At 40.0% G+C, this 25,272-nt stretch overlaps 1 protein-coding gene and 1 long non-coding RNA gene across 3 annotated transcripts in view; both read left to right on the top strand.

Annotated features, from left to right (window-relative positions):
* LOC130091767 (uncharacterized) overlaps nt 1-25,272 on the top strand; it is a 137,064-nt gene that overhangs the window by 111,663 nt on the left and 129 nt on the right. The gene's annotated exons all lie outside the window — the stretch shown is intronic.
* Nucleotides 8,589-25,245, top strand: rgs8 (regulator of G protein signaling 8). 2 transcript variants are annotated; one of them, XM_056259824.1, is made up of 6 exons: nt 8,589-8,789; nt 13,665-13,715; nt 14,172-14,276; nt 14,373-14,434; nt 21,824-21,990; nt 24,527-25,245. In XM_056259824.1, the coding sequence occupies exons 3-6, from the start codon at nt 14,176-14,178 to the stop codon at nt 24,719-24,721; spliced, it is 525 nt and encodes a 174-aa protein (XP_056115799.1). In that variant the 5' UTR covers nt 8,589-8,789; nt 13,665-13,715; nt 14,172-14,175; the 3' UTR covers nt 24,722-25,245. The 2 variants fall into 2 exon arrangements, with proteins under 2 accessions (XP_056115799.1, XP_056115808.1); XM_056259833.1 differs by lacking the exons at nt 8,589-8,789; nt 13,665-13,715 and adding an exon at nt 9,090-9,093.

Below are 25,272 nucleotides of genomic sequence, written 5' to 3'. Positions count from 1 at the left end.
AAACCGACGATCACGAGCCCATGCAGGTGGGTAGGGCTCGGCTTTCCCGGGAGGAGAAGGAGAGGCGGAGATCCCAAAGACTCTGCCTATACTGTGGGGGAGCGGGCCATTTCAGTAACACCTGCCCGGTAAAAGGCCAAGCCCGATAGTAAATCTGAGGCTACTATCAGGTGGGATCTCCGCCGAGAAGACCTCATCACCATCGTTCACGCTCCTCCCGATAAGACTGAGATGGGCAACCGGCACACACACCTGTCAAGCTTTACTGGATTCAGGAGCGGAGGGAAACTTTATTGACAGCAAGCTCGTTCAGAAACTCAACATCCCGGTTCATCCACTCACTCGCAAGATTTCTGTTTACGCACTCAATGGACAAGGACTTCCTGACATTTCACACACCACTGAACACATCACATTACCTCTGGCAATCACACCGAAACCATACCATTTCTCCTCATGGATTCACCATTAGCCCCCATAGTTCTCGGCCATCCTTGGCTTAACGAATATAATCCTCGGGTGGATTGGCGCCAACACTCCATTTCGGCGTGGAGTACTCCGTGTTATGAGTCTTGTCTTGTCTCTGCTTGTCCATCTGTATCTGTTTCTGTGTTTCAGGAGGAGGCAGGGGATTTATCTAACGTGCCTGTCGAGTACCAGAATCTGAAGGAAGTGTTCAGTAATCCTCGTGCTACTTCTCTTCCTCCACACCGTCCCTACGACTGTGCCATAGACTTAGTGCCAGGTAAGTCTCCGCCTAAAGGCAAGTTATAGAAAAGGTCTCAAGAATCAGAAATGCATTTCTGATTCTCTTGCATCAGGGTTCATCCAGCCTTCCTCTTCTCCAGCGGAGGCGGGGGTTTTCTTTGTGAGTAAAAAGGATGGATCCCTGAGACCTTGTATTGATTACCGGGAGTTGAACAACATCACGGTGAAGAATACTTATCCTTTGCCGTCGATGTCTTCGGCTTTCGAGAGGTTACAGGGAGCATCAGTCTTCAATAAGTTGGACTTACGTAATGCATATCATTTGGTTCGCAACAGGAAGGGGGATGAATGGAAGACTGCTTTTAACACCCCCAGGCGGCACTTTGAATACTTGGTCATGCCTTTCGGCTTGTCCAACTCCCCAGCAGTCTTCCAGGCACTCGTCAACGACGTGCTGCGAGATATGGTACATCAATTCATATATGTTTACCTGGATGACATATTGATTTTTTCGTCTTTTCTCCAGGAACATGTGCAGCACGTCGACGTGTACTTCAGTGGTTGCTAGAGAATGGGCTTTTGTCAAAGCGGAGAAATGCAATTTTCATGCACAGTCTGTTTCTTTCCTAGGATACATTGTCTCGTCTGAGGGAGTACGTATGGATCCTGACAAGTTTAAGGCTGTGGTAGATTGTCCAAGCCCAGATTCATGTAAGGCCCTACAGAGGTTTTTGGGGTTCGCCAATTTTTATCGGCGTTTCATTCGTAATTTCAGCCAACTAGCCGTTCAAACCCAATTCTTTATCGCGCATTTTTGATCGTTCCGAACGCCCGTCCACTCCCGAGTGCATTTTACCAGACAACTTAATGTCTCCGAAATCACATTGGAGGTCGAATCAAAGGTCAAGACGGCCTTAGAAGGGGTAACGCCTCCGCCCGGGGGTCCACCGAATCAATTATTTGTGCCGGAGGAGTTACAGTCTGACGTGATTCAGTGGGGACATTGTTCCAACGTGGCATGTCATCCAGGAGTTAATCGTACCAGTTTTTTGGTCAAGCAACGATTTTGGTGGCCATTAATGGCTCGTGACATCCGCAATTTTTACTGCCACATCTTTACTGATGATTGATTTGAATAATTCTTTATTTCTTGTTCATTGATTTGAGGAGATTGGGGAGGAAACGTGCACCAATAAAAAAAATGCATTTCAGTGACGGCCTAAATTGTTCTGCTTATCGTATAATATATACAGTATATAAATGTGATATCAAGCATCTATTCAAACACACAAGAGATAGAAAATTCACCCCAACATGCAAATTGACAGAAATGAATAAATGTAAAAAAGAAAGAGAGAGGGGGAAAACAGAGAAAAAATTAATTACTGGACTCTATTGTCATGAACATTTGCTTGACGATTAGTCATCCAGTGAGCATGCTATCTCTTCAGCCCTAAAGAGGGATGCTAATTCTAACATGGATGCAGAGTTTATCAAACAGCTGCTTCACAAAAGGCCCATCGTCCTTGAGAATCCACACGGTGGCTCTCAACATCTTGCACTTTGTGGGGCCATTTCATCAAATAAAAAAATATTTTTTAACTCTCACTGCAATTGACAGACATTTCCATCATTTATGAGACAACGCTTCCCAGCTATTGGCGGAATTTTCCGGCTTCCGTGTTTTCACAGTTTTATCTTCTGAAAGAGTACAGAATCTCCAGATCAAAACACAGGCAAAAAAGAAGCAGAAACAAGCAATAGCATATGTAAGCAGATGCATATGTAAAATAACGCAATCATCAACATTAAACAGCATTTGTGACCCTGGACCACAAAAGCAGTCTTATGTGTCCATTTTTTTAAATTGAGATATATACATCACATGAAATCTGAATAAATAAGCTTTCCATGGATGTATGGTTTGTTAGGATAGGACGATATTTGGCCGAGATCCAACTATTTGAAATCGGGAATCTGAGGGTGCAAAAAAATCTAAATATTGAGAAAATCGCCTTTAAATGTTTCCATTTCTGTTGGCGATTGTGCTGCATCCACTTACAAAAATAAAATTTTGATATATTTAAGGTAAGAAATTTACTAAATATATTCATGAATCATGATCTTTACTTAATCTTACCTAATGATTTTTGGCATAAAAGAAAAATCAATAATTTTGACCCATACAGTGTTTTGTTGGCTATTGCCACAAATATACCCGTGCAACTTAAGACACATATATTAAGGTCACATATATTTTAATAAACCTGCCTAATGTTACTGAATGAAATGTCGACCCAGGATGAGCTATAGGACTGTGAAGCAATGGGGGTGTTGATAGACTGCGTTTTGATCATCGTTCTGAATCTGATCTGGATTTTTGCTCAAAATGTTGCTTTTTATATTAAACTTACCCACATTCGAGTGTTGATAAATAAGAATGCATTAAGCTAGAATAAAACGGGCTTTGTTGTTTAAAACGTACTCGGTTACTAACGTAACCTCTGTTCTCTCTAGAGAGGGAACGAGTACTGCGTAATATCTTACGCTATGGCGAAAACCTCTTTTCCTCGAGATATTGAAGCCAAAAATTATCCTTAATTTTTAGTCAATGCAAAATGCTTTGCAGCAGCAAGCAGACATAGGCGAGGCGGCTCGCGCGCCTATTAGCTGCTCTGTGGCAAAAGCAGCAGCCTATCGAGAGCGGCTCTGTGTGACGTCTTGACCAATGGGGGCACTTCGCGCCCATTTCGTCATGTCCCGCCAGAAAGGGCGTGGTCTCGCCCTATAAATATAGCTCGATAAGGCTGGTACACTGGTTTTCATCGCCGAAGCGAACCAGAGCGTATTGTAAGCACGGCAAGATACGCAGTACTCGTTCCCTCTCTAGAGAGAACAGAGGTTACGTTAGTAACCGAGTACGTTCTCTTACGAGAGTATCTCTCGTACTGCGTAATATCTTACGCTATGGGGAACACAGTGTAACACGCCGTGCATACAGGGATCCAAGACCAAAGTCCCAAGGGCAGAGGCCCGGGGCGCATGTAGTGCATAATCACCATAGACTCACAAAGAGTGAAGGAAGAGGGGCTAGAAGTGTCATTCCTTATAAAATAGCATCCAGAGGAGCTAATCATATAGATATTATACCACATAGTCAGGGTGAAACACTTTCAGCCTAAACTGGGTGGCCATACATGTGTTGACACTCATGGAGCTGCTGTATCAGTCAGTGAGCGATACGCAGGCCAAACTCAGCATCTGGGCCGACACAGCGGGGCAGATCACACTGAATTCTAGACCGCCAAAAGCTTAGCTTGTAAGGCGGGGACATCCAGGTTATAGTATTTTATAAATGTAGACGGCGAGGCCCAGCCCGCAGCCATACAAATATCTTGCAGGGTAATCCCGCTAGACCATGCCCACGAAGAGGCCACGCCTCTCGTGGAGTGCGCTCTGACACCCAAGGGACACTGCAGGCCCTTAGAGTTGTAAGCCAGCGCTATGGCATCAACTATCCATCTGGATAGGCTCTGTTTTGATGCGGCAAGTCCCTTAGAACGTCCGCCAAACAAAACGAACAGCTGCTCAGTCTGTCTAAAACCAGACGAGCGGGACACATAAGCTCTTAGTCCCCTGACGGGGCAAAGGAGACTCGCGTCCTTCTCCTCATTGAGAACCAGAAGGGCGGACAGGGAAATCACCTGGGCCCTGAACGGTGTGTTGGGGTATTTCGGCACGTACCCGTGCCTAGGTTTGAGTATGACCTTTGAGTCATTAGGCCCAAACTCCATACATGACGCGCTTACCGAAAGCGCTTGTAAGTCCCCTACGCGCTTCACTGAAGCGAGAGCCATGAGAAACACCGTTTTGAAAGACAGATGTTTCATGTCTGACAAATGGATTGGCTCGAATGGGGCACCTTTCATGGCTTCCAACACCGTGGAAAGGTCCCACATCGGGACTGAAGGGGGCCTGGGAGGGTTCAATCTCCGAGCTCCCCTGAGGAAACGCACGACTAGGTCGTTCTTCTCCAGTGGCTGGCCAGACGCCGGTTTTGCAAACGTTGCTATGGCCGCCACGTATACTTTGAGCGTGGATGGGGTTCTGCCCTTATCCAGCAGCTCTTGAAGGAAGGAAAGCACTTCCGTAACCCCGCAGTCTACGGGTGAAAAGCCCTGAGCTTGACACCAAGCAGAGAACACAGACCATTTCTAGGAATAGAATAGACAGAGCTCTAGCCTGTGTGATCGTGTTTAACACTCCCTCCGTGAGGTTAGCGGGTACCCGTTGATGGCCCATGCGTGCAGGGACCACAGATCCGGGCGAGGATGCCAAATCGAGCCCCCTGCCTGAGAGAGGAGGTCTCTCCTCAGTGGTACAGGCCACAGGGCAGTGCTGGCCAGCTGCATCAGGACTGGGAACCAGGTCTGGTATGTCCAGAGCGGGGCCACGAGCAGCACTGGGCATCCGTTTTCCCTGATTCGTTCCAACACTTGAGGCAGGAGCGAGACAGGGGGAAAAGCATATAGGGAAACACGGGGCCAGACATGGGCTAGCGCGTCCCTGCTCTAAGAGAAGAAGTTCGGTCACTGAGCGTTTTCGTGGGACGCGAACAGGTCCACCTGCGCTCTGCCGAACGTTTCCCACAGCAGTTGGATCGTCTGCGGGTGCAGTGACCATTCCCCTGCTGGGACATTGTTTCTGGACAGCCTGTCTGGTCCCACATTCAGGTGACCAGGCACATGCGCTGCTCTCAGCGAGAGCAGGTTGTGCTGAGCCCAGACCAGAAGGCGTTCCGTCAACCTGTAAAGGTTTCGGGACCTGACGCCGCCCTGGTGATTTATGTGTGCCACCACTGACATGTTGTCCGACCGGACCAGGACGTGGTGACCTTTTATCTGGGGACAGAAGCACCATAGCGCTTTGTCGACTGCTATCATCTCCAAGCAGTTTATGTGAAGGAGCTTTTCCCGTTCTGACCACAGGCCAGCGAACGGTCTGCCCTTGAGTAGCGACCCCCATCCTGAGGTGGAGGCGTCCGTAGACACCACCTGCACACTCGAGGCGGTCCCCAGACTCACACCTGACTGATACCAGTCGGTTACCTTCCAAGGTTTCAGGGCTGAGATGCACTCTAGATCGCCCCTTAGGCGAAACAGAGCAGCGGCCCATGACCAGGGCGGAACTCGCGCTTTTAGCCACATCTGCAGTGGGCGCATGCGAAGCAGGCCCAACTGAAGTACAGAGGCTGCTGAGGCCATCAAGCCCAGCATTTTCTGAAACCTTTTGAGCGGGACTATAGAGCCGTGGCGGAAGGATTTCGCGACGCGCTGAATGTCTAGTCCGCGCTCCGGCGACAGGCGTGCTGTCATGGATAGCGAGTCCAGCACTGTTCCCAGAAAAGAAATTTTCTGACTGGGAGACAGCGAGCTTTTCGCCCAATTGACTGTGAGGCCCAGACTCTCGAGGTGCTCGAGTAATGTGGCCCTGGGTTCTATGAGCTCTGATTGAGATCGAGCTAGAATCAACCAATCGTCCAAGTAGTTCAAAACTCACATGCCCCGGAGTCTCAGGGGTGCGAGAGCTGCGTCCATGCACTTCGTGAATGTACGGGGTGCTAGGGACAGGCCGAACGGCAGGACTGTGTATTGATATGCCTGGCCCTCGAAGGCGAATCTCAAGAATCGCCTGTGATGGGACGCTATTTGTATCTGGAAATAGGCGTCTTTCAGATCTATTGACATAAACCAGTCCTCTTGGCAAACTTGCGCGAGGATTTTCCTGGTTGTAAGCATTCTGAACTGTCGCTTCACAAGCGCTCTGTTCAGCTGTCGCAGATCCAAAATGGGTCTGAGACCCCCATCTTTTTTCGGCACCAGAAAATATCTGCTGTATAGACCCCCTTCGCTCTGAGCTTGAGATAAGGGTTCTATAGCACCTTTGCTCAGTAGTTTCGCTATCTCGGCTCGAAGTAGATGAGATACTTCGTTTTTCACCGCTGTCTCGACGCGCGCCGTATAACACAGACTCGAGGGCTCGTCCCGCTGAAGGCTTGCGTCGACGGCGCGGCTTCTCACTCCGGATCCAGCGATGCGTGAGGCTTCGCTGAAGAGATGAAAATCAGTGTACCAGCCTTATCGAGCTATATTTATAGGGCGAGACCACGCCCTTTCTGGTGGGACGTGACGAAATGGGCGCGAAGTGCCCGCATTGGTCAAGACGTCACGCAGAGCCGCTCTCGATAGGCTGCTGCTTTTGCCACAGAGCAGCCAATAGGCGCGCGAGCCGCCTCGCCTATGTCTGCTTGCTGCCGCAAAGCGTTTTGCATTGATTAAAAATTAAGGATAATTTTTGGCTTCAATATCTCGAGGAAAAGAGGTTTTCCCCATAGCGTAAGATATTACGCAGTACGAGAGATACTCTCGTAAGAGAACCAGAGGCTCTGTTTATATATATATATATATATATATATATATATATTGCATGTTCAGGTATACATACAACAGAATATTCTTGGGGCCATGAAAAGTTTGTGAAAATGATCAAAAATGATTGTGGTGGCTGGCAACTTTTAAAACAAAATGCTGGCAGGGTAGAGTTAATATAGATATTATTTCAAGTGAAACATCCTCAACCCCATGGAGAATGCCAAGATGTAGTAACTTCTACGTCTGTATTTGCTCTTAAGCTGTCAAATTCCTTCAAAACAGTAACTCGAATATTGTAGGTCTTTCTAAGCTGCAGTGAATATTTACGGTTAGAAATCCTGTTGTGTGGCGGGGAACCCCGAGGACAAATTTGCACACACTCTGTAGATTGTCATATCAAACAAAATTATACCAAATCAGAAAGCGAGCTGACGGAAGACGGAAGCATAACACGACTTCATCCAAACCTTTTTCTTTTTTCCCCCCACACATTTTTTGTAAAAAGCAGTCCAAACACTATTATCCCCATTAATTCGTGCCCGTCGACTTCCATGTTTGTTTACTGTGAAGTCACGTTTGACCGCAAGAGATTTTGCGAGATTTCCCATGTTCACAGTCGGGACTCTGTGAATGGAATCTGTTCTGTTGTGCTGTCTTGGTCACATCAAGGCTCTCCTCCACACACTATAGGAACAAAACTGTTAAACTATGATTTTTTTCGTCATATTATTTGTCTCTCATATTTTGAAAATCTGAAAAGATTTTAAATATCTTTTAGTGTGGGCCAGCCTTAAGGCAACCTCCTTTAAAACAGCTGATTCTAAAAAGATTTCTTAGTGCCAGTGAATAGCATCAGCTGAAAAAGCTCTAATGAAGGCTTTGAACAATTCGTCAGCAACCTCCAATTCATGCAGCATGGCCGCTGTGCATTATTCACATGTGCCTGTATATGTTTACACGAGTGTCTAAGATGACACGGCACTCTTTTGAGGATATAATATGCCTCCAGTGGAGAACTGAGAATACTGGGTACTCAAGTAGTCAGTCTACAGCCCATACGCAGATAAGAGCTATCAAAAGAGGCCAGCATGTCCCATTTTAAACCCAGCAAGGATTTGCCACTGTGAGTGCGGGATAAAAAGGCAGCTTTGATGTCTACGCCGGCTTGATTTAGTCTCCTTGTTCCTCTCCTCAAAGGAACCTATTACCTCGGCCAAAACCTGCTTGCTTGACCTCAAATTTCCCTCGTCTATGACATACATCCATGCAGAATAACAGTTTGACAGCGTGAGACCTCACAACACAAACATGACACTGAAAAGCCTAGACGGAGCAAAGCAAACCGGCATAGTAATGCCCTTTGAATCTCCAGAGAGACCAGTGTGTTGACAAAGCCTCTCCCTCTGCTTATTTTTTTCCCCTCTCGTCTCATCTCTCTCCCTCCTCTCTCTCTCTCTCTCTCTCTCTCTCTCTCTCCCGTTCATCGCTCCCTCACGCTTTCACACCGATGAACACGCTGTGTGATAATTGCTACATGTGGGCAACAGTAGATATCTCTACACAAGAACAGAGCCACGCTAAACCCATCGGATAAAGAAGCGTCTCCATCCCGAATCAAAGAGCTGCCATCAACGGCAGTGAACTGTAAAGGTAAAGGCTCCATATTCATATCACTGATTGATTGTTGCATAAGTTGCTGCTCACACTGGCTTTGTGTGTCTAGGATATTTGTCATAGCGCACAGTTCTCACCATCTGTCATGTCTTCTCTTATGTAGGGAATTGGGTGCAACTAGAAAAACAGATCATCTATTTGGCTTTCACTTTGTAACATTTATAAATGATGGAAACTGCAGTTTGTGATATTTTTTTGTTCTTTTGTGGATGTTGTTTCCATGAATGCTGATTTTTGTTTTCATTACGACGTACAGAAAAAAAAACATACAGAACATTCATTTTATTTGAGTTATACTGTATATGCAAATAATATTATGTAATATCAATTACTTAAACTACACCATTTTTATTTTCTGACATGCACAATGAAAACTGTTTGTTGAAGGGATTGGGCAGCTAATCCATCTCTCCTGTGAGGGCTTTGTAGGTTTGTAAATGTCAGCGAGGGGAAGTGACAGAGATGAGGAGAGACTTTGAAGCATCCACACTCACCACCCACTGCTCTTTTTAAGACACACTGGAGATATGTTTCATTCTGCTGTACAGACTCAACAACAGCATCCATTTTCTGCATGGGTGTTATAATCATTTACATCTTACATTTAATCATTTAGCAGACATTTATCAATCTTTGAAATGGTGAAACAGTCGTTAAAATAAAATCAGAAGCAAAATGCACATAAGAGACTCGTAACTTTATGTGGGATGTTTAGCAATGGGAATTTTCTTAGCAGAAACACTTGAGGTATGGATAACTAATCTAACAAAACTAATGCATGTTATTATAATATGTTATTATAATAGCATGCATCAATGCCATCTTGGTATTCATTTATTAACTTTATTAAGTTGCCAGCCATTGCCAGCATTTTTGATAATTTTCACAAAATGATCATGGCCCCCAGAATATTTTGTTGTATGAATATATCGGAACAGGCAATATATCAAAAGAAAGAACATAGCCTCTGCTTTTAAATAAATAAAAAAAAGGAAAAATGTTATTCTAACTTGATGCATTATCATTTTTATCAACACTTGAATGTGGATAAGTTTCATAAAAAGCAACATTTTGAGCAAAAAGCTGAGAAAAACACTTTTTTGTCAAAGACTACATGCAGATCGGATTCAGAACGATGATCAAAACATACGCTGTGTCCGAAATTGAATACTTCCCTACTATAGTATGCGAGAAATAGTACACCAACAGAGTTGTATGTCCGAATTCATAGTATTTGAGATTCTAAAATGTGCATACGATGGACACTTTACTATCCCATGAGGCCACAGGAGACGATTTATGAATGGAAGTGAAGCGACGTCACTGACGCTGGTAGGTCACATGATAATGACAACATGGCGGATGTAGTATGTCTGTTTTAGTTAATGCACTTTCAAATAGTTTAATTTTTTTTAATAAATTCTCTTTTAGAAATTCATTTTAATGGATGTTTATTTTATTTGTGTTAATAATCGATTATGCACAATTTGTAGTCCCACGTTGATCTGAATGCGCAAAAAGCTTTTAAATAAAATAATTTAAATACCTGTCACTGACAAAGTTTAACACCCCCCACCCACACCATTGCATGTTCATTTGTTAAAGATTTTTTTGAATTTTATATACATATTTTCAACATGAGTGTATCATTCTCATTTTATGAGAATGTTTAAATAATGTTTACCATGTTTAAATAATGTTGTCATTAATTTCCTTGAAAATAAGTGTAGAAAAAGTAGATGATATATCTTTTTTTTATATAATGTTTTTAATGACTTACTGTAGTACCATCATTTATTATAAAGTTCTACCAAGGTATGTTGAACTAAATTTTGGTGTCTTTGGATTGGGCCTGTTAGCAAAGAGAGTAAGAATATATTAAAACCAGACAGTGGCATTTGAGAAAAAGTGTTCCTCATGTAACTGTGCTAATGCTTATTGTTCCTATTCACACAATTGCAGTTCTATCCAATTTGTCTGACTTATGTCCCATTTCCCAGAATAGCCACTATGTGCCAACCTTTTTCAAACAGATGTCTCTCTGTCCCAGGTTTAATGAGACCTCACACCGATAAGGAGCACTTATTCTCAATGTTCTGCATAATGTGCTGTACAACATCAAATCACATGAAATAATTTAAAAGTAAAACAGGCCATGCTATTTTGAAGATATCTAAATAAAGTAACAGTGACCTTAACTTCAGAGTTTTGTTGGACCGAATGTGATTTGAAGAGACAGTAGCCATCACGTTACATAGGTGAGGACCTCAAAGAGGAAAGGGCATTGACAAAAATAGAAGGGAAAGAAAGGCATTAGCCTACCTTGCAACTGTCATGGCAAAGTGTGAAGCAGGGTGTAAATGAAGGTAGTGTCTCTGGGGCACAGATGCACCTTTCTAAAACAGGAGCTAAACCCTCACTGCCACAAACCCCTAAGAGAAATGTTCTTTTAGTGAATTACAACATGCTGAAAAAAAAACAGCTTAGTTCAGCCTAAGGTGGTTAGGTGGCCTCCTAGTCTGTTTTTATGGTTTTTTGAGCACTTTTAAGATAATTGGTCTTGGAAACCAGCTTGGTCAGGCTGGGAGACCATAGTTTAAAGTGTTTTATAACAGCAACATTTACATTTAATCATTCAGCAGATGCTTTCATCCTAAGTGACTTGACAAATGAGGAACATCACAATCAATTTATTATACATGAGTCAACATATGTTGTCTGTAAGCATTGCTGGAGAACTTTGATGGTTAAATATTTAAAATCTTAGGCACTCTAAAGGTTAAATATTCACCTTGTTTATTCCAGTACGTGGAAAGCAAAACTAATTTAAGGCTGGTAAAAGCAACTACATTATTTTTTTAACATGGACGACCAAAGAGCTTGGAATTTAAAAATAGCAAAAGCGAGGGTTGAAGATCAGATGGCATAGCAAATTGATAATGGGTAGAGGATCCTCAGCGGGAAACCTGACATCTCACTGAGCTCCATCAGACAGTAACACTACAGGGACCTTCACGTGTTCTACTGAGCATGAGGGTATGGGGCACTTTTCATGAGATCTTTTCAGTTATCTGTGAGGGAACCATCAAAATCAATGTGCCAGTTGTCACGTTACTGATTTATCATTGATTACCACAAAATATTTTTTGAACTCTCATTAGAGTGTTAGTAGAGTATTAGTAGATTGGTAGGGCTAGTGTTTCTTTACAAAGTTACATCACCAGCTACTGGCCTAGCATGCATAGAAGCCATGGTAACAAAGGAGAATTAAACGAAACAGAACTAAATAATGAAACTAAACAAGGCATGATCGTGACAATTTGATTAGCCTATATTAAATTATATTATATGTTATTATATTATATTCTTTTACTTTTACATTGTGATTATCCTGTCCTGCTATGAACTGCATTTCTAGCAGTGTATGCTTAACTAAACAGACTAAAATTCAGCATTGTGTTTTATTGCAAACCATTAACATTCCATTTGAAGTGAGACAGGACCCACAACTATCAAATTACTCAGCACAGAAACTCGGATTCCTACATCAAAGAGAAACTGAGAATATTAAATTCCGAGCACTCACAAAAACGGAAGGAGAATGTTAGCTATGTTTTTATTTCTTTGGGCATCTCATGGTGATTTTGTAAGGGTGAAACATCAGAGTATCTTTTATTTAGCTCCCTGTAGCTCCATTTGTGCTGCATGCATGCATAGAACATGAACTGGCTTCTCCCTGCCTAGATAGATTCGTCAGAGCATTTTATAAATAGCATGGCACGTGTTCTCATCCAGTGCAAGGAAATGAAGAATAAGCCTCAAGCATCCGGCGAATCACTAAAATATTCCCATCTTGAGAGAATTTTCGGATTGTTTGTCAGACTGCAATTAGAAATTCATCATTTCTGTGATGCTTTAGAAGGGACATATGGTTAAAACACAAGGGGGCTCATGTTATTTATTTATTTCACCCTGCTTGACAAAGATATTCAGTAATGGAAGCACTTTAAAATAATTCACTTTACTTTAGCGCATTTAGATTTGATCCCTGAACTTTTTAACCTTTCAGTTGTAATTAGTCAAATGAAAAAAGATACGAAAACAGGGTTGAAAAATAAAAATAAATTATAAGTCATTATTTCCTTTACCTTGCACTCCATTTAGCAATAATCAGAAACAGGAAAATATTCAATAATAAATACTACAAAACAAAAATAAACAGAAATGTGATACTCGCAACCAATTAAACTGCCTTTTATGTCAAGAACTACAAAAGCTAACCATGCAAGCACACAGATTAAAATATACCTTGGAATATACCCCCTCTTTAATAATATCCGTGGTAGACAGGCCTACAGTACCATGGCTTTTCTGATTTCCATCAAAGTGCACAATAACACAAAGTCCTGTTCTCAGGGGGGGTTTTTTTATGCACGTTGAGAGGAATTACTCATGCCTATTTTCTGTGGAGGAATTTACGATCCTTCAGAAAAAGAATGGTCAATTTCATGCAGTGTTCCCAATTAAAAAATAACTACATGTGAAAGCAATAGGTTGCATCATCTTTGTGGATTGAAATGGTAAGAGAGTGAAATTTTATTTATTTACTTTTTGGAAAAGGTCCTTTGTAAGAACTGAACATGCCTGGAACTGCAGGTGCAATAACAAAAGCAAAATAGCGTGAGTTATATGTTGGTCCAAATGTTTTATATTGCATCATGGGAAAAGGTGGCATCTGGCACTCTAGTAATAGTGAGCCTTGGGAATAGTGATTAGCAAAATATGCTCACTGATGAGAACTAGTATATATATATATATATGTGTGTGTGTAAATATTTATCATTTTCACAGGCAAATCAACTCCTCACTTGACTGGAAGAAATTGCATTGCAAGGACATTCAGTGAGTATCCATTTATCTTATAGTTTATGTAATAGTTAATGTGAGTATCTCTCTTTCTGTCGCTCTCTCACTCTCGGCCCTGATTGATTCTTCTATGATGTAAATATACATGCAGAATTCATGATAATGCCTTTTTTAGGGCCAGGTGCGCTGTTGCATTTCAATGATTCCCATTTTGAAAGAATATTCATGTTTACAATATGGTGAATCCACATCTCCAGATAATTAGTGAACATTGCAATGGTGTGTTGTATAATGCATCTGTGAGCATCAATGCAATCTAATCAGACAGGCTATTATGCACACCTGAGCTGTTGTCATTATTATCAGTAATTTGGTATGGTCTAAAAATAAATCATCACCGGTCTCTTATGAATACACTAATGTCATTGACAGCTGTTAATCTCTTGTTATTTAAGATTGCTTTTGTCTTTTTTCCTCTTCCCTTTTTTTCAGGGCCATGAAAACTAGACTAGGGTGCCTGTCTAACAAATCAGACTCATGCAGCGATTTTTCAGAATTCCTGCCTCCCTCTCAGGAGAGGTCCACAAGATACTTGAAGTGAGTAATATGTTGTTCCCTCAAGAAAAAAAAAAGGAAAATAATTAATTAGCTGTCTCATAACTGTACCTGATCATGTATCTTTGGCCGTCTCAGGTTATCCAATGATGAAGTGACCAGATGGGCAGATTCATTTGATGCTCTGCTGTCCAATAAATGTAAGTATGATAAAGTTTATGGGTCTGAATTATTGAGCTTATTTGCGTTAAATCTTCAATTGGGGAATTCGAAGAGTGCGCCCAGAAAGCCGCTTCTCAGACAGCGTGCGAATGCTGAATTGAGCTCTCTTTCAAGCCTTCTTACGCACACAAAATGACATAAAAAAAGGCTGGTTTCGGCGAGTATCCTAGTAAACATAGTCTGTTATGTCTTAAGTGAACATAAACAGTTGAGAAATAAAACGCAAGTTTAATAGTATATTGGATCCGTGCATCTCTTAAAGTGACAGCAGCCTAATAAACCTGCTGTCTTGTAATGTTAATCAAACAACAAAAGACAAAAAAAAAATCACTTACTGCTCTTGACTGAAAACTTTTGTAACTTTAATAAGGATTCATCTACATTTATTTTATACAGTGAAGACTATGCAGTGTTATTTTACATTTGATTATTCATTTTCTACCTAAAATGTGAAAATTACTGTTAGACTTATGTTAGACATGTTAGACTTTTATTTGATGTGTATGTTTGTTCTATTGATTTGCGCTGTTGTTCGTAATTGTTTTATTTGTTCTTATTTTATTATTGACAGTTTACTTTAACAATACTTAAAATTTATATGAGTTAGGCTAGTAGTTTTTGTTGTCACAACCTTATTTGTTAAGGTTATAGGTCAAAAACAACGAAGACAATAACTAGGCATATTTTATTTATCAATAACTTTTTTTGTGGTGGGGTCACAACTCACAAGTAAATATTCAAACCACTACTGGCCCAACCAGTAGAAAAAATCCTTAGCGTTGAGCCCTGTAGCTCAACTTCTTGATAGTTTGTGTTGTCGCAAAATGTAAAAAAAATAAACAATACTATCAACGAGCTCTACTCTAAATGCAATTATAAGGCATGAAGATAGTAAGATATATTTATCTTAAGAAAATATTTTCTGTAAAGCTGCTTTAAAAAAGCTTTTCTGTGTTGTGAATAGTGCTATACTGTAAAAACATTTTTTTTCAACTTTAATTGAAACAAAGCAATTATAATCTATATTTAAGTGAATTATGTTTTTATATGTGTGTGTGTGTGTGTGTGTGCGTGCGTGCGTGCGTGCGTGCGTGCGTGCGTGCGTGCGTGCGTGCGTGCGTGCGTGTGTGTGTGTGTGTGTGTGTGTGTATTGTAACACTGTACACCAGCCACACTTCTCCAAATCATTTTTACAACAAATTGTTTTTGTATTTTCAGTCAGTTGCATTTCTACAGGGATGTACTGTAGTTCAGCCATGATGTAGTTCACCAGCAAGTTATGTAAGAAGCGTTCCATATTAAGTAAAGGGCGCCATTTTCCCTGTGAGTCACGCTTTTGGCTGTGACTTCTCTCGTCGATTGCTCACAAAATGACAGGCCTTATTTCCTCAGGCTTAATTCCAGCATCAATTAGAACAGTGTGTGTGTGTGTCTTTCTTTGAATCTCACAGCAATGACACTCCAGACGTGCCACAAATAGCCTCTCTCAGTGCTGTTAACAGGACATTTGTTCATGCTAAAGACTTCTAAAATCTGTCAGTATTTAGAAACAATAGTCAGCAAACCATTTTCTAAAGCTGAGGTACCCCCTAATGCTAGGTTTTAAAATTCAGAACTCATCCCACATGCACAGTTATATCATGAACATTGATCAAATCATGCAACTTGTTGAGCAGAGTTGTGCTATTACTTTTTTCCCAAAGTGATCATATATTTAATTTTCACCTATTGGGAATAAAGGAGGGACCCAACCCATATCTGGGTACAAGAATGAAGACTTATGGTGATACAGTAGGTTGTTTTAACTTAAGCAACCAAGTGCCTAAACCGTGACAGACATACTGTACAGTGCAAACATGGTGGAATTTGCGTGGTTACTACCCAAGGAAAGAAGCATATCCCATATCAACTACTCTGACAAATAATTTTTGTAATGTTTGAGGAAAAACAGCTAAATGCAGCCACAGATTAAAACGCTTTCCTTGAGACACCTATTATAACTGACAGTAGTATTCAGACCATGCAGTTTCAGATAGATTGACTAGCAAGGCAAGTTTATTTATATAGCACATTTCATACACAATGGTAATTCAAAGTGCTTTACATAGAAGAAATTAAAATAATCAAAAGAAATAAGAATAATTAAAACAGTTTAAAATAAAAAATCAGACTGGGACAGTGCTCATTCAGTAAATGCATAGCTAAACAGATGTGTTTTGAGTCTGGATTTGAATGTGACTACTGTAAGAGCACATCTGATCTCTTCTGGAAGCTGGTCCCAGCTGCGGCTGCCATAGTAGCTAAAAGCAAACTCACCATGCTTAGAGTGAACCCTTGGTATTTCTAGCTGATGTGATCCTAATGATCTGAGTGATCTGTTAGGTTTATATTCAGTGAGCATATCTGCAATATATTGAGGTCCTTGCATTGAATGATTTATATACTAGTAATAATACTTTAAAATCAATCCTAAATGTAACTGTGAGCCAGTGTAAAGACCTGAGGACTGTGATATGTTCATATTTTCCGGTTCTGCTCAGAATCCTGGCAGCAGCGTTCTGTATGAGCTGCAACTGTCTTATGGTCTTTTTAGGAAGGCCAGTGAGGAGTCCATTACAATAATCCACCCTGCTAGTGATGAAAGCATGCACAAGTTTCTCTAAATCTTGACTGGAAACAAACAAAGCATCTAATTCTTGAAATATTCTTCAGATGATAGTATGCTATGCTGACTTATTGCTTTGACATAACTACTGAAACTAAGGTCTGACTCTAGAGACACACCAAGATTCCTGACTTGATTTTTAGTTGTTTGACCCCTAGAGTGAAGGTATGCATTCACCTTGAGAACTTCCAACGCATTCTCATCCTTTGGCGTCATATAGGTGACGCCATATGACATTTCGTCGAAATCTTACGCACATGGCATCCTTTAGCGTCAATATAACACGCACTGTTATGGGTAGGTTTAGGTCTGGGGTAGGGTACGGTTATGACGCCTTGGGATCTGCGTCTCATTTTCACGCTAAACGATGCCATGTGCGTCCGATTTAGACGAGCGTCACCTGTATGACGCCTTGGGTTCTGCGTCTCATATTGATGCTAAAGGATGCCATGTGCGTAAGATTTCGACGAAATGTCCAAAGCGTCACATGTATGACGCCAAAAGATGAGAACGGGCTGCAACTTCATCTTTGTTTCCAAACGCAATGACTTCAGTTTTGTCTTTGTTTAACCCTCTGGGGTCGGCGGTCTCGCCGGCGATACCAGCTCACTTTTTTCCTTATCAGTGCAAAAGAGACTCAAATTACTCTGTTGATTTTGATCTTACATATAAGTGTTGTACATCATTCGATCCTGTTAAGTTTGTATTTTTTTTGTGGAACCTCATAATAAAAACAAAGTGTTTTTCGCCTTTTCGCCTAATAAAGTTCTGCGTTCTCTCTGTCAGTGAAGTCCATTCTGAAACGTGTCCGAAAAATGAGCTGTAACTGCAAATACTCAGTCAAACAGGTATACAGGCACACAGGCATGAAGCCTGAATTATCTTCTTTTAAATGAAGTAATTTATATAAAAAACAAATTTTCTCATTTTATGTAATCTGTACGAAAAGAGAGAGATGATAGTCGTTCTTGTCTCAGCTCATTAAAGTTAATTTGACCACGCCCACGGAGCGCGCGCTCTATTCAAACACAAATGCTCTGAGGCGATCCACGCCCACACATCAGCTGGATAACCCACCGAAAGAGACTCAGATTTACGACGCTGTGAGGAATAATACTATCTTAATAATAATCCTGGAAAAAATTACCTCAGAGCAACGGATCCAGCCGAGGAATAGGTACATTCTTTATTTTCAAGTGCTTTGTTCTAATCGCGATATGAAATAGTATCTGTAAACAAAAAGACTGTTTGAATATGAATCGCATTTTGTGTGTGAATGAATGAACAGCTTTTACCTAACTATATTCCAATACTGAGATGAGTAAAAATCGACTGAAATATGTTGAAATAAAATATTTTTGAATAAGCAACGTATTAAACTGAAAATTAACATTTATATGTCCTAATCATAAAAACGATATGTTACATATGAAAGACAAGATGTCGTTTTTACTGTAAAATACTGCCACATCAAATAAGCTTGTTTGCTAAGATGTTATTATAGTGTTTGTTCGATTGTAGGCTATAAATATGTAAATATGTATGATAAAATGTATACTTTAATATATAGAAAGAAAGATTACATTTGAAATATAGTTTAAAATTTTAATTGTTGTTGTAATTGTAACCTTTTTATTAAAATAGCAAAAATATATGTAGGCTACATATAAATAAATCTTAGGTAAATCTTAAAAGTTCAATATAAGCCTCCTCTTTAAATTATTTGTATTGTGTTTTATTAGTGACACATTTGGGATATATTCCCAAACTTTCTGTAAAAACAGTATGATAATTAACTGCACAATTACTAGAAATTTTTACATTTGATATTATACAATTTGCAAGCACAATTTGAAAAATAAATAAATAATTGGAACTGTGAACCAATTTTGTATTATATATATATATATATATATATATATATATGTGTCATTCTTGTGGCTCAGTGACACACCTGAATGAAAGGGTCATTAGTATGCTGCCCCATTATGCGCTCATTATGCGGGCACATTGTCTTCTCAGGTGTGAATCACAGCAGGTCACACCCCTGCGCATATTGCCTTTCCAAACAAAAAGTGTCATTTTTAAATTTAAACCAATCTATTGTTTTATGTGAATGATAAGGCAGGATGATTTTCAGATCATTTTGAAGAAAAAACTCTAGGCGACAACATCCATTAGTCAAAAGTCTTGTGGACACATATTTAGTATGTGTTTTGTGGCCTTATTTCAGAAACTTTAAGTTTTAGTTTTTTCAATAACCACGCATAAACAATATTCTCTCAAAAATACAAAAATGTACATACATGTTGATAACACATTATGGTAGCCCTGTTTGTGCTAAATAGAGTGTAATTACACCTTTGCCAGTAATATGTTTATAAGCAACTGAAAAAAGCACAAATGTCAGAGTATGTCAAAACATCTCAAGGACCCCAAAAACACCTTGGACCCCAGAGGGTTAACTGAAGAAAGTTTTGGCACCTCCAACTGTTTACTTCATCAGGGAGTCAATGGGGCTGTAGTCGTTAGGCAATAGGGCTAAGTAGAGCTGTGTGTCGTCTGCATAGCTGTGGTAAGCAATTTGGTTCTTTTTCATTATTTGGCTCATTGGGAGCATGTACAGGTTGAATAGGAGTGGCCATAGATTTGAGACTTGAGCCACTCAGACTTATGGTATCCTATACTCACACAATAACCTCTCCATTCTATGACCTGAACCATTTTAGGACTATCCCAGAAAGCCCCACCCAGTTTTACAGCCTGTCAAGAAGCATATTATGATCGACAGTGTCAAATGCAGCACTGAGGTCGAGTAGTACCAGTACTGATAATTTGCCTCTATCAGTATTTAAGCGAATATCGTTTATTATCTTTATGAGCGCTGTCTCTGTGCTGTGATAAGATCGGAAACCAAATTGAAAATTGTTAACGTATCCATTCGAGCTAGCGAATGATAACAAATGTGTGACAGGCCTACATGAGATGTGTGAAATATTTAAAACTTACCACAGATATAAGAATTTCGGTATAAAATGTCTACCAAACACAAACCTTTAAGTAGCTTTACTCATCATTAGTTGTTTCTCTTCCTCTGCGAAGCGAGAGAAAATGCTTCTGGTAAATTCTACAAAAATCTCGTTTTGTCAAAGACTACATCCAGATCAGATTCAGAACGATGATCAAAACATAGATGGAGTAGACTGAGTCCATCAACACTCCCAAAGCTTCACAGTCCTATAACTCGTCTTGGGTCGACATTTCATTCAGTAACATTAGGCAGTTTTGATTTATATGCTTTGTAAAATTGATGATCGCATTATTTTACATATGCATCTGCTTACACATGCTATCGCTTGTTTCTGCTTTTTCTCCAAATGTCTTTTGATCAGCAAATACAGTAGCCTATATTTTTGAATGCAGCACAATAAATCAGAAATTAGAGACTTATTTTGTTCTGTTTGACACATTTTATCACAGAATGTGGTTAAAATGTTGTGACACTCTTAATTTATAAGCACAAAAACTCATGGCCTACTGAATCCCAAAACTATATTAATATAATAATGGTGGTGATATAATGATAATATTGATGTTATGTACTGCATTTCAATGACCATTATCTTTCTCTTCCTTTCACTCACTTTCAATTAATTACCAGGGTATGCTGGGTAAAATCTCCCCTTCAGGTAGCGTGATCTCACTGATCTGTAAAATGCATTTCAGATATAAATGACTTCCTGTGTCTAACAGGATACATGTTCCGCAGAAAATCACTTTATAAAAAAAAAACAATGGAGGCAACAAAAGAGAACATTTTGTTCGCTAGCCAGCAGGAGAACATTTAGCCGCTGTACTGCCTCTTGATTGTCCTTTCATTGAATTTCCAGAGAAGCACTATTGTCTAATTTTCCCAACCTGCTGTTTATGTGGACTAACTGAGAAGTCTACCTCACACAAAAAGGATACAGGGTAAAAATAAGCAACAGCAACAAAAAAAAAACATATGATGATCATAAAATCACTAACATACATGTTTAATCCAACCAGGCTCATTGGAAAAACATCCCTGTGGCGACATTTCTGCAGAATGATATTACGTTGCTTCTTGCACATTTCGCAACCCTTTCAAAGTGAAATGTGCAGTGAGTGATGCTAAAAGTACATTCAGTTTCATCTGAAACAGATGAATGTTGGTGTATTCTCTCATTTGAAGCACATCACAAATATGACAAAGAAAAAATTGCTTTTGATGAATGAAAGCAACTAGCTTAGTGGTACGTCCTGATTATATGCGTTCCTGGGTCAACATATTTAGTTGATCCTGGAACAACATTCCTGTCTGAAAATGTAATCCTATCTCTACCCCTAAACGTAACCCTACCCATAAGTTATCCCTAAATGCTAGGTGAATAACCCTGATATATAAGCACCTAACCCTGCTTGTAAGCCTAAACTTGACATAAACTGTTAACTTGTCCCTCAAATCTTAGTGGTAGATTGGAATGTTGTTCCAGGATCAACAAATATGTTGATCCAGGAACATGTTACACTTGGTGAAATCAAGTTCTGCAGCTTGGTGTCCTTGAGAAGAATTTCCTGTAGCCAGCATGGCCAAGATATGGCATATTAGACATGATGACATATTGGTTTTAATATAATAAGATGTTTATCCGTAATCGTATTCATCTTTATTTCATAGATGGTTTGGCAGCTTTCAGAACCTTCCTCAAAACAGAGTTCAGTGATGAAAATATCGAGTTCTGGTTGGCTTGTGAGGACTATAAAAAGATCAAATCCCCTGCTAAGATGATGTCTAAGGCCAGTAAGATCTTCAAGGAATTTATCGACATTCATGCACCCAGAGAGGTATGTTGACTCCTTCTATAAAACCATAGCAACTAAACCTGAACAAAAGCGTTTCACGGTGTTGCTAAATAAAGTAATTGCAAAGAGTATATTAAAACATTCCAATTTGTATGTATGCAATGTTTCCAGGGGCCTATACCATGAAGCTGGTTTAGGTGGATAGCCAGGTATTTTTCAGTTTAGTTTGCGCCAACCCTGGGTTTTAGGCACCATGAAAGTGGTTTGGCTTTTAGCAGTATTCATCGCCATAAGGCTGGATCCCAAATGGCACACTCCGCCCTTGTGGACCTCCTTCGAGTTCACACTTAGTGACGTCAGGAAGTGCAGACGTAAGGGGTGCTGGCCTCGAGTCCACAAGGGCACGCGAGAGTGTATTTTGGGACAGGCTTGATGACATCATCCCACCGAAACTCCTCCCCTCATTTATCTGATTGGGCGTTCGCAATGATTCCTGGGTAGGTAACTTGTGTGGAGGGTGCAAAAGTACAGGCTTCACCGAAGTCCGCATCAAGGGCAAAAAGGCGGCGCTCACAAATGCAAATGCAGAATAGGACACCCTACGGACTCGTATACTAGGTGAGCACGCGCAATTTAAGGCCACGAGACCACGAGTCCATATGAAGTGTGCCATTTGGGATCCAGCCCAACTTCCGCTCCACGGCTAACCTGGTCTGGGGCACGTTATGTTCCAGGTAAGAGGTTGCAAACCGAACTAGGAACCAATAAGCTGTGAGCAAATTGACACATGTCTGATGCGATAAAGTCACTCCAAATTAAAGGTCACTACATAGCAAATTATTTTTAAAGACAAAATCGTCTAGCTTTTAGTAATGCTTATTTAGAATAATAATTTTGTATGGTTTAGATATTATTTATTTAGGCTAATTATTATACCCTTAATCGATCACACATGTACATTTTTAGTTTATCAATTATTATTATGCACAGTTTAAATGAATAAATATATAAAGGTAATATACGCTTGAGAATCAATAGATAAAGCTAAAAAATGACTACATGTGAGCTTAAAAGTTAAATTCTTTCAATACCTTTATCAACTGTTAAACTAACTTCACAACTTTTACTTGCACTGATATAGCAATACTTTTTCTTTCAGTTGTCCTCTTTCATAGACAGCTATTTTCTTCTTGCTGTGTACAATTGTTTAAATTCTTTTTAATCTCGTAATAGCTACAGAAGAGAGAAGTGAATCGTGTTGCTTCTCTCGCGAGAAATGAATCACAGTTTCACTCTTTCTCAGCATGTGATTGGCTGTTCTCACACTGTCACACCTACTGATGTCACTCCTAAACTCAGGATCAAAGTCTGAGTTGACAGAAAAAGTTGATGATCAGCATCATGGTACCAACAAAGCCTGGTTGGATTGGTTTGGTTTTGTCAACTCTAAACTAATCCTGTAACCCAGAGTTTGTTTAACTATCATCATGGTACAGGCCCCGGGTGTAACGAGTATACCCTGTTCTGTTGTTTTCTTTGTGTTTTTGGTTCTGTCCTGTGACCTTTTCCTCAGTCTGCTTAATTACTTATCCCATTCACCTGTGCCTTGTCAATCACCTCGTAAGTGATCTCATTTGCTCTGTGTACTTAAGCCTTCAGTTCTCCCTCTGTGTTTATCTGTCTTTGTCAATGGTAACGTGTATATTCTGTGAGATTTTCCTGAGTTTTGTTGATAAAGATCCAGTTTCCCGTTCTTCATCGTATTTGTGAGCTTTTATCAGCACGTTTCATGACAGTCACAGGCATTTGTGTCTTATCCTGGCATGCAGAATTGATGTTATATAACATGACATGTTATATATATCATTATGTTCTTTTGAAGATTCTATTCAACAAAGAATCCTCAATATTAAACTGTAAACACATTTGTTTTCAACACATATAAGAAATTAAATTATTTCAGAAGGATCATGTGACACTGAAGGCTGCAATGACTGCTAAAAAAAATCATATATATATATATATATATATATGCATACATACACTTTTTAATTGCTTATACAATGCTCTTCCAAGTTTGAGACCTGTGCTATAAAGATTTTTCCTCCCTCTGAGTTTGTTCTTTAGCACCACCTACGCTCACTTTAGTTCTTCCCTGGCTTCAAACCTGAAGATCATCTTCTTGTTCAGCGTGACCTTCAGTTACATTGTGAATCACTGCTTGTTATTCGGGAAGCACAGCAGCACTGTCCTTAAGCATTCTGATTGTGCGGGTCACAGAAAACACAAATAGCTTCAGTTTGGCTCCTTCAAGATGAGACGTATCTACCAAATGTAATAACCCTGCTCTCTTGGCTCAGACAATGCACAAACTGAATAAAATTTGTGACGGTGGAGAAGCGTGAACCATGATCATCAGAGACAGTGATAGATGTTTTTGTGTGAACTTTGATGACCATACCATTTATCCATAGTCTATCCACTTTGGCTGTGCTGGGAAATGGTTTGTTTGATTCTATGCTGTTATCAAGAGTATTTGTACAGAATTTAATATTCTCAAACTCTTATATCTCTGAAGGTTAACATAGACCACAGGACCAGAGAGGAAACCAAACAGAGCCTTCTGGAGCCAACTTCCAACAGTCTCAATGAAGTCCAAGCTAAAGTGTACAGCCTCATGGAGAAAGACTCCTTTCCTCGGTTTATAAGATCAAAGATCTATCAGGACTTACTGAACAGGACACAGATATACTGTCAGAGGAAATCTGTTTAAAAGTTAATGTCTATGAAAAATGTTATTTTGCTTGCCTGGTTAGATGATATTGAGATAATATAGCAGACTTTAATTGTAATATATAGCATAGTCTGTGTGTTTACAAAATAAAGATGAAAGTAATCAAATAAAAAAGGTTTTAAAAAAACAACTAGTTCATTGCTAGTTTGTGCATCTTAAGTAAAACATGATAATGTAATGTACTTCTTTTCCCAGTTCTATTTGAACTATATTCTCACTCTCTCAAATGTAATAGAATGGTCAATGTTTCTTCTGAATGCTGGCAAGCATGTAAATGTAAATCAGTCTCTACATGGGTAATATGTAAGAGTAGAGTATGATCATTTATTTTTCTTAACTTCTTGTGTACACATTAACACTGATATGTTTTGATAAGACAACCTAAGACATGCCTGCTGTGTTACTGCATGCAGCCTCGGCCTGTGGGCATCTCTCATTGAATCCTTTCTCTTAAAATCTAAATCTAAAAATAATTATACACACATATGCACACAAAATGTATTTTTTTTCTATATGGCATTATGTATTGT

This window comes from Rhinichthys klamathensis, unplaced genomic scaffold, assembly GCF_029890125.1.
Source record: "Rhinichthys klamathensis goyatoka isolate OS25496 unplaced genomic scaffold, OSU_Roscu_1.1 h1tg000007l_1, whole genome shotgun sequence".
NCBI lineage: Eukaryota > Metazoa > Chordata > Actinopteri > Cypriniformes > Leuciscidae > Rhinichthys > Rhinichthys klamathensis.
This window is presented reverse-complemented; position numbering and strand designations above follow the sequence as displayed.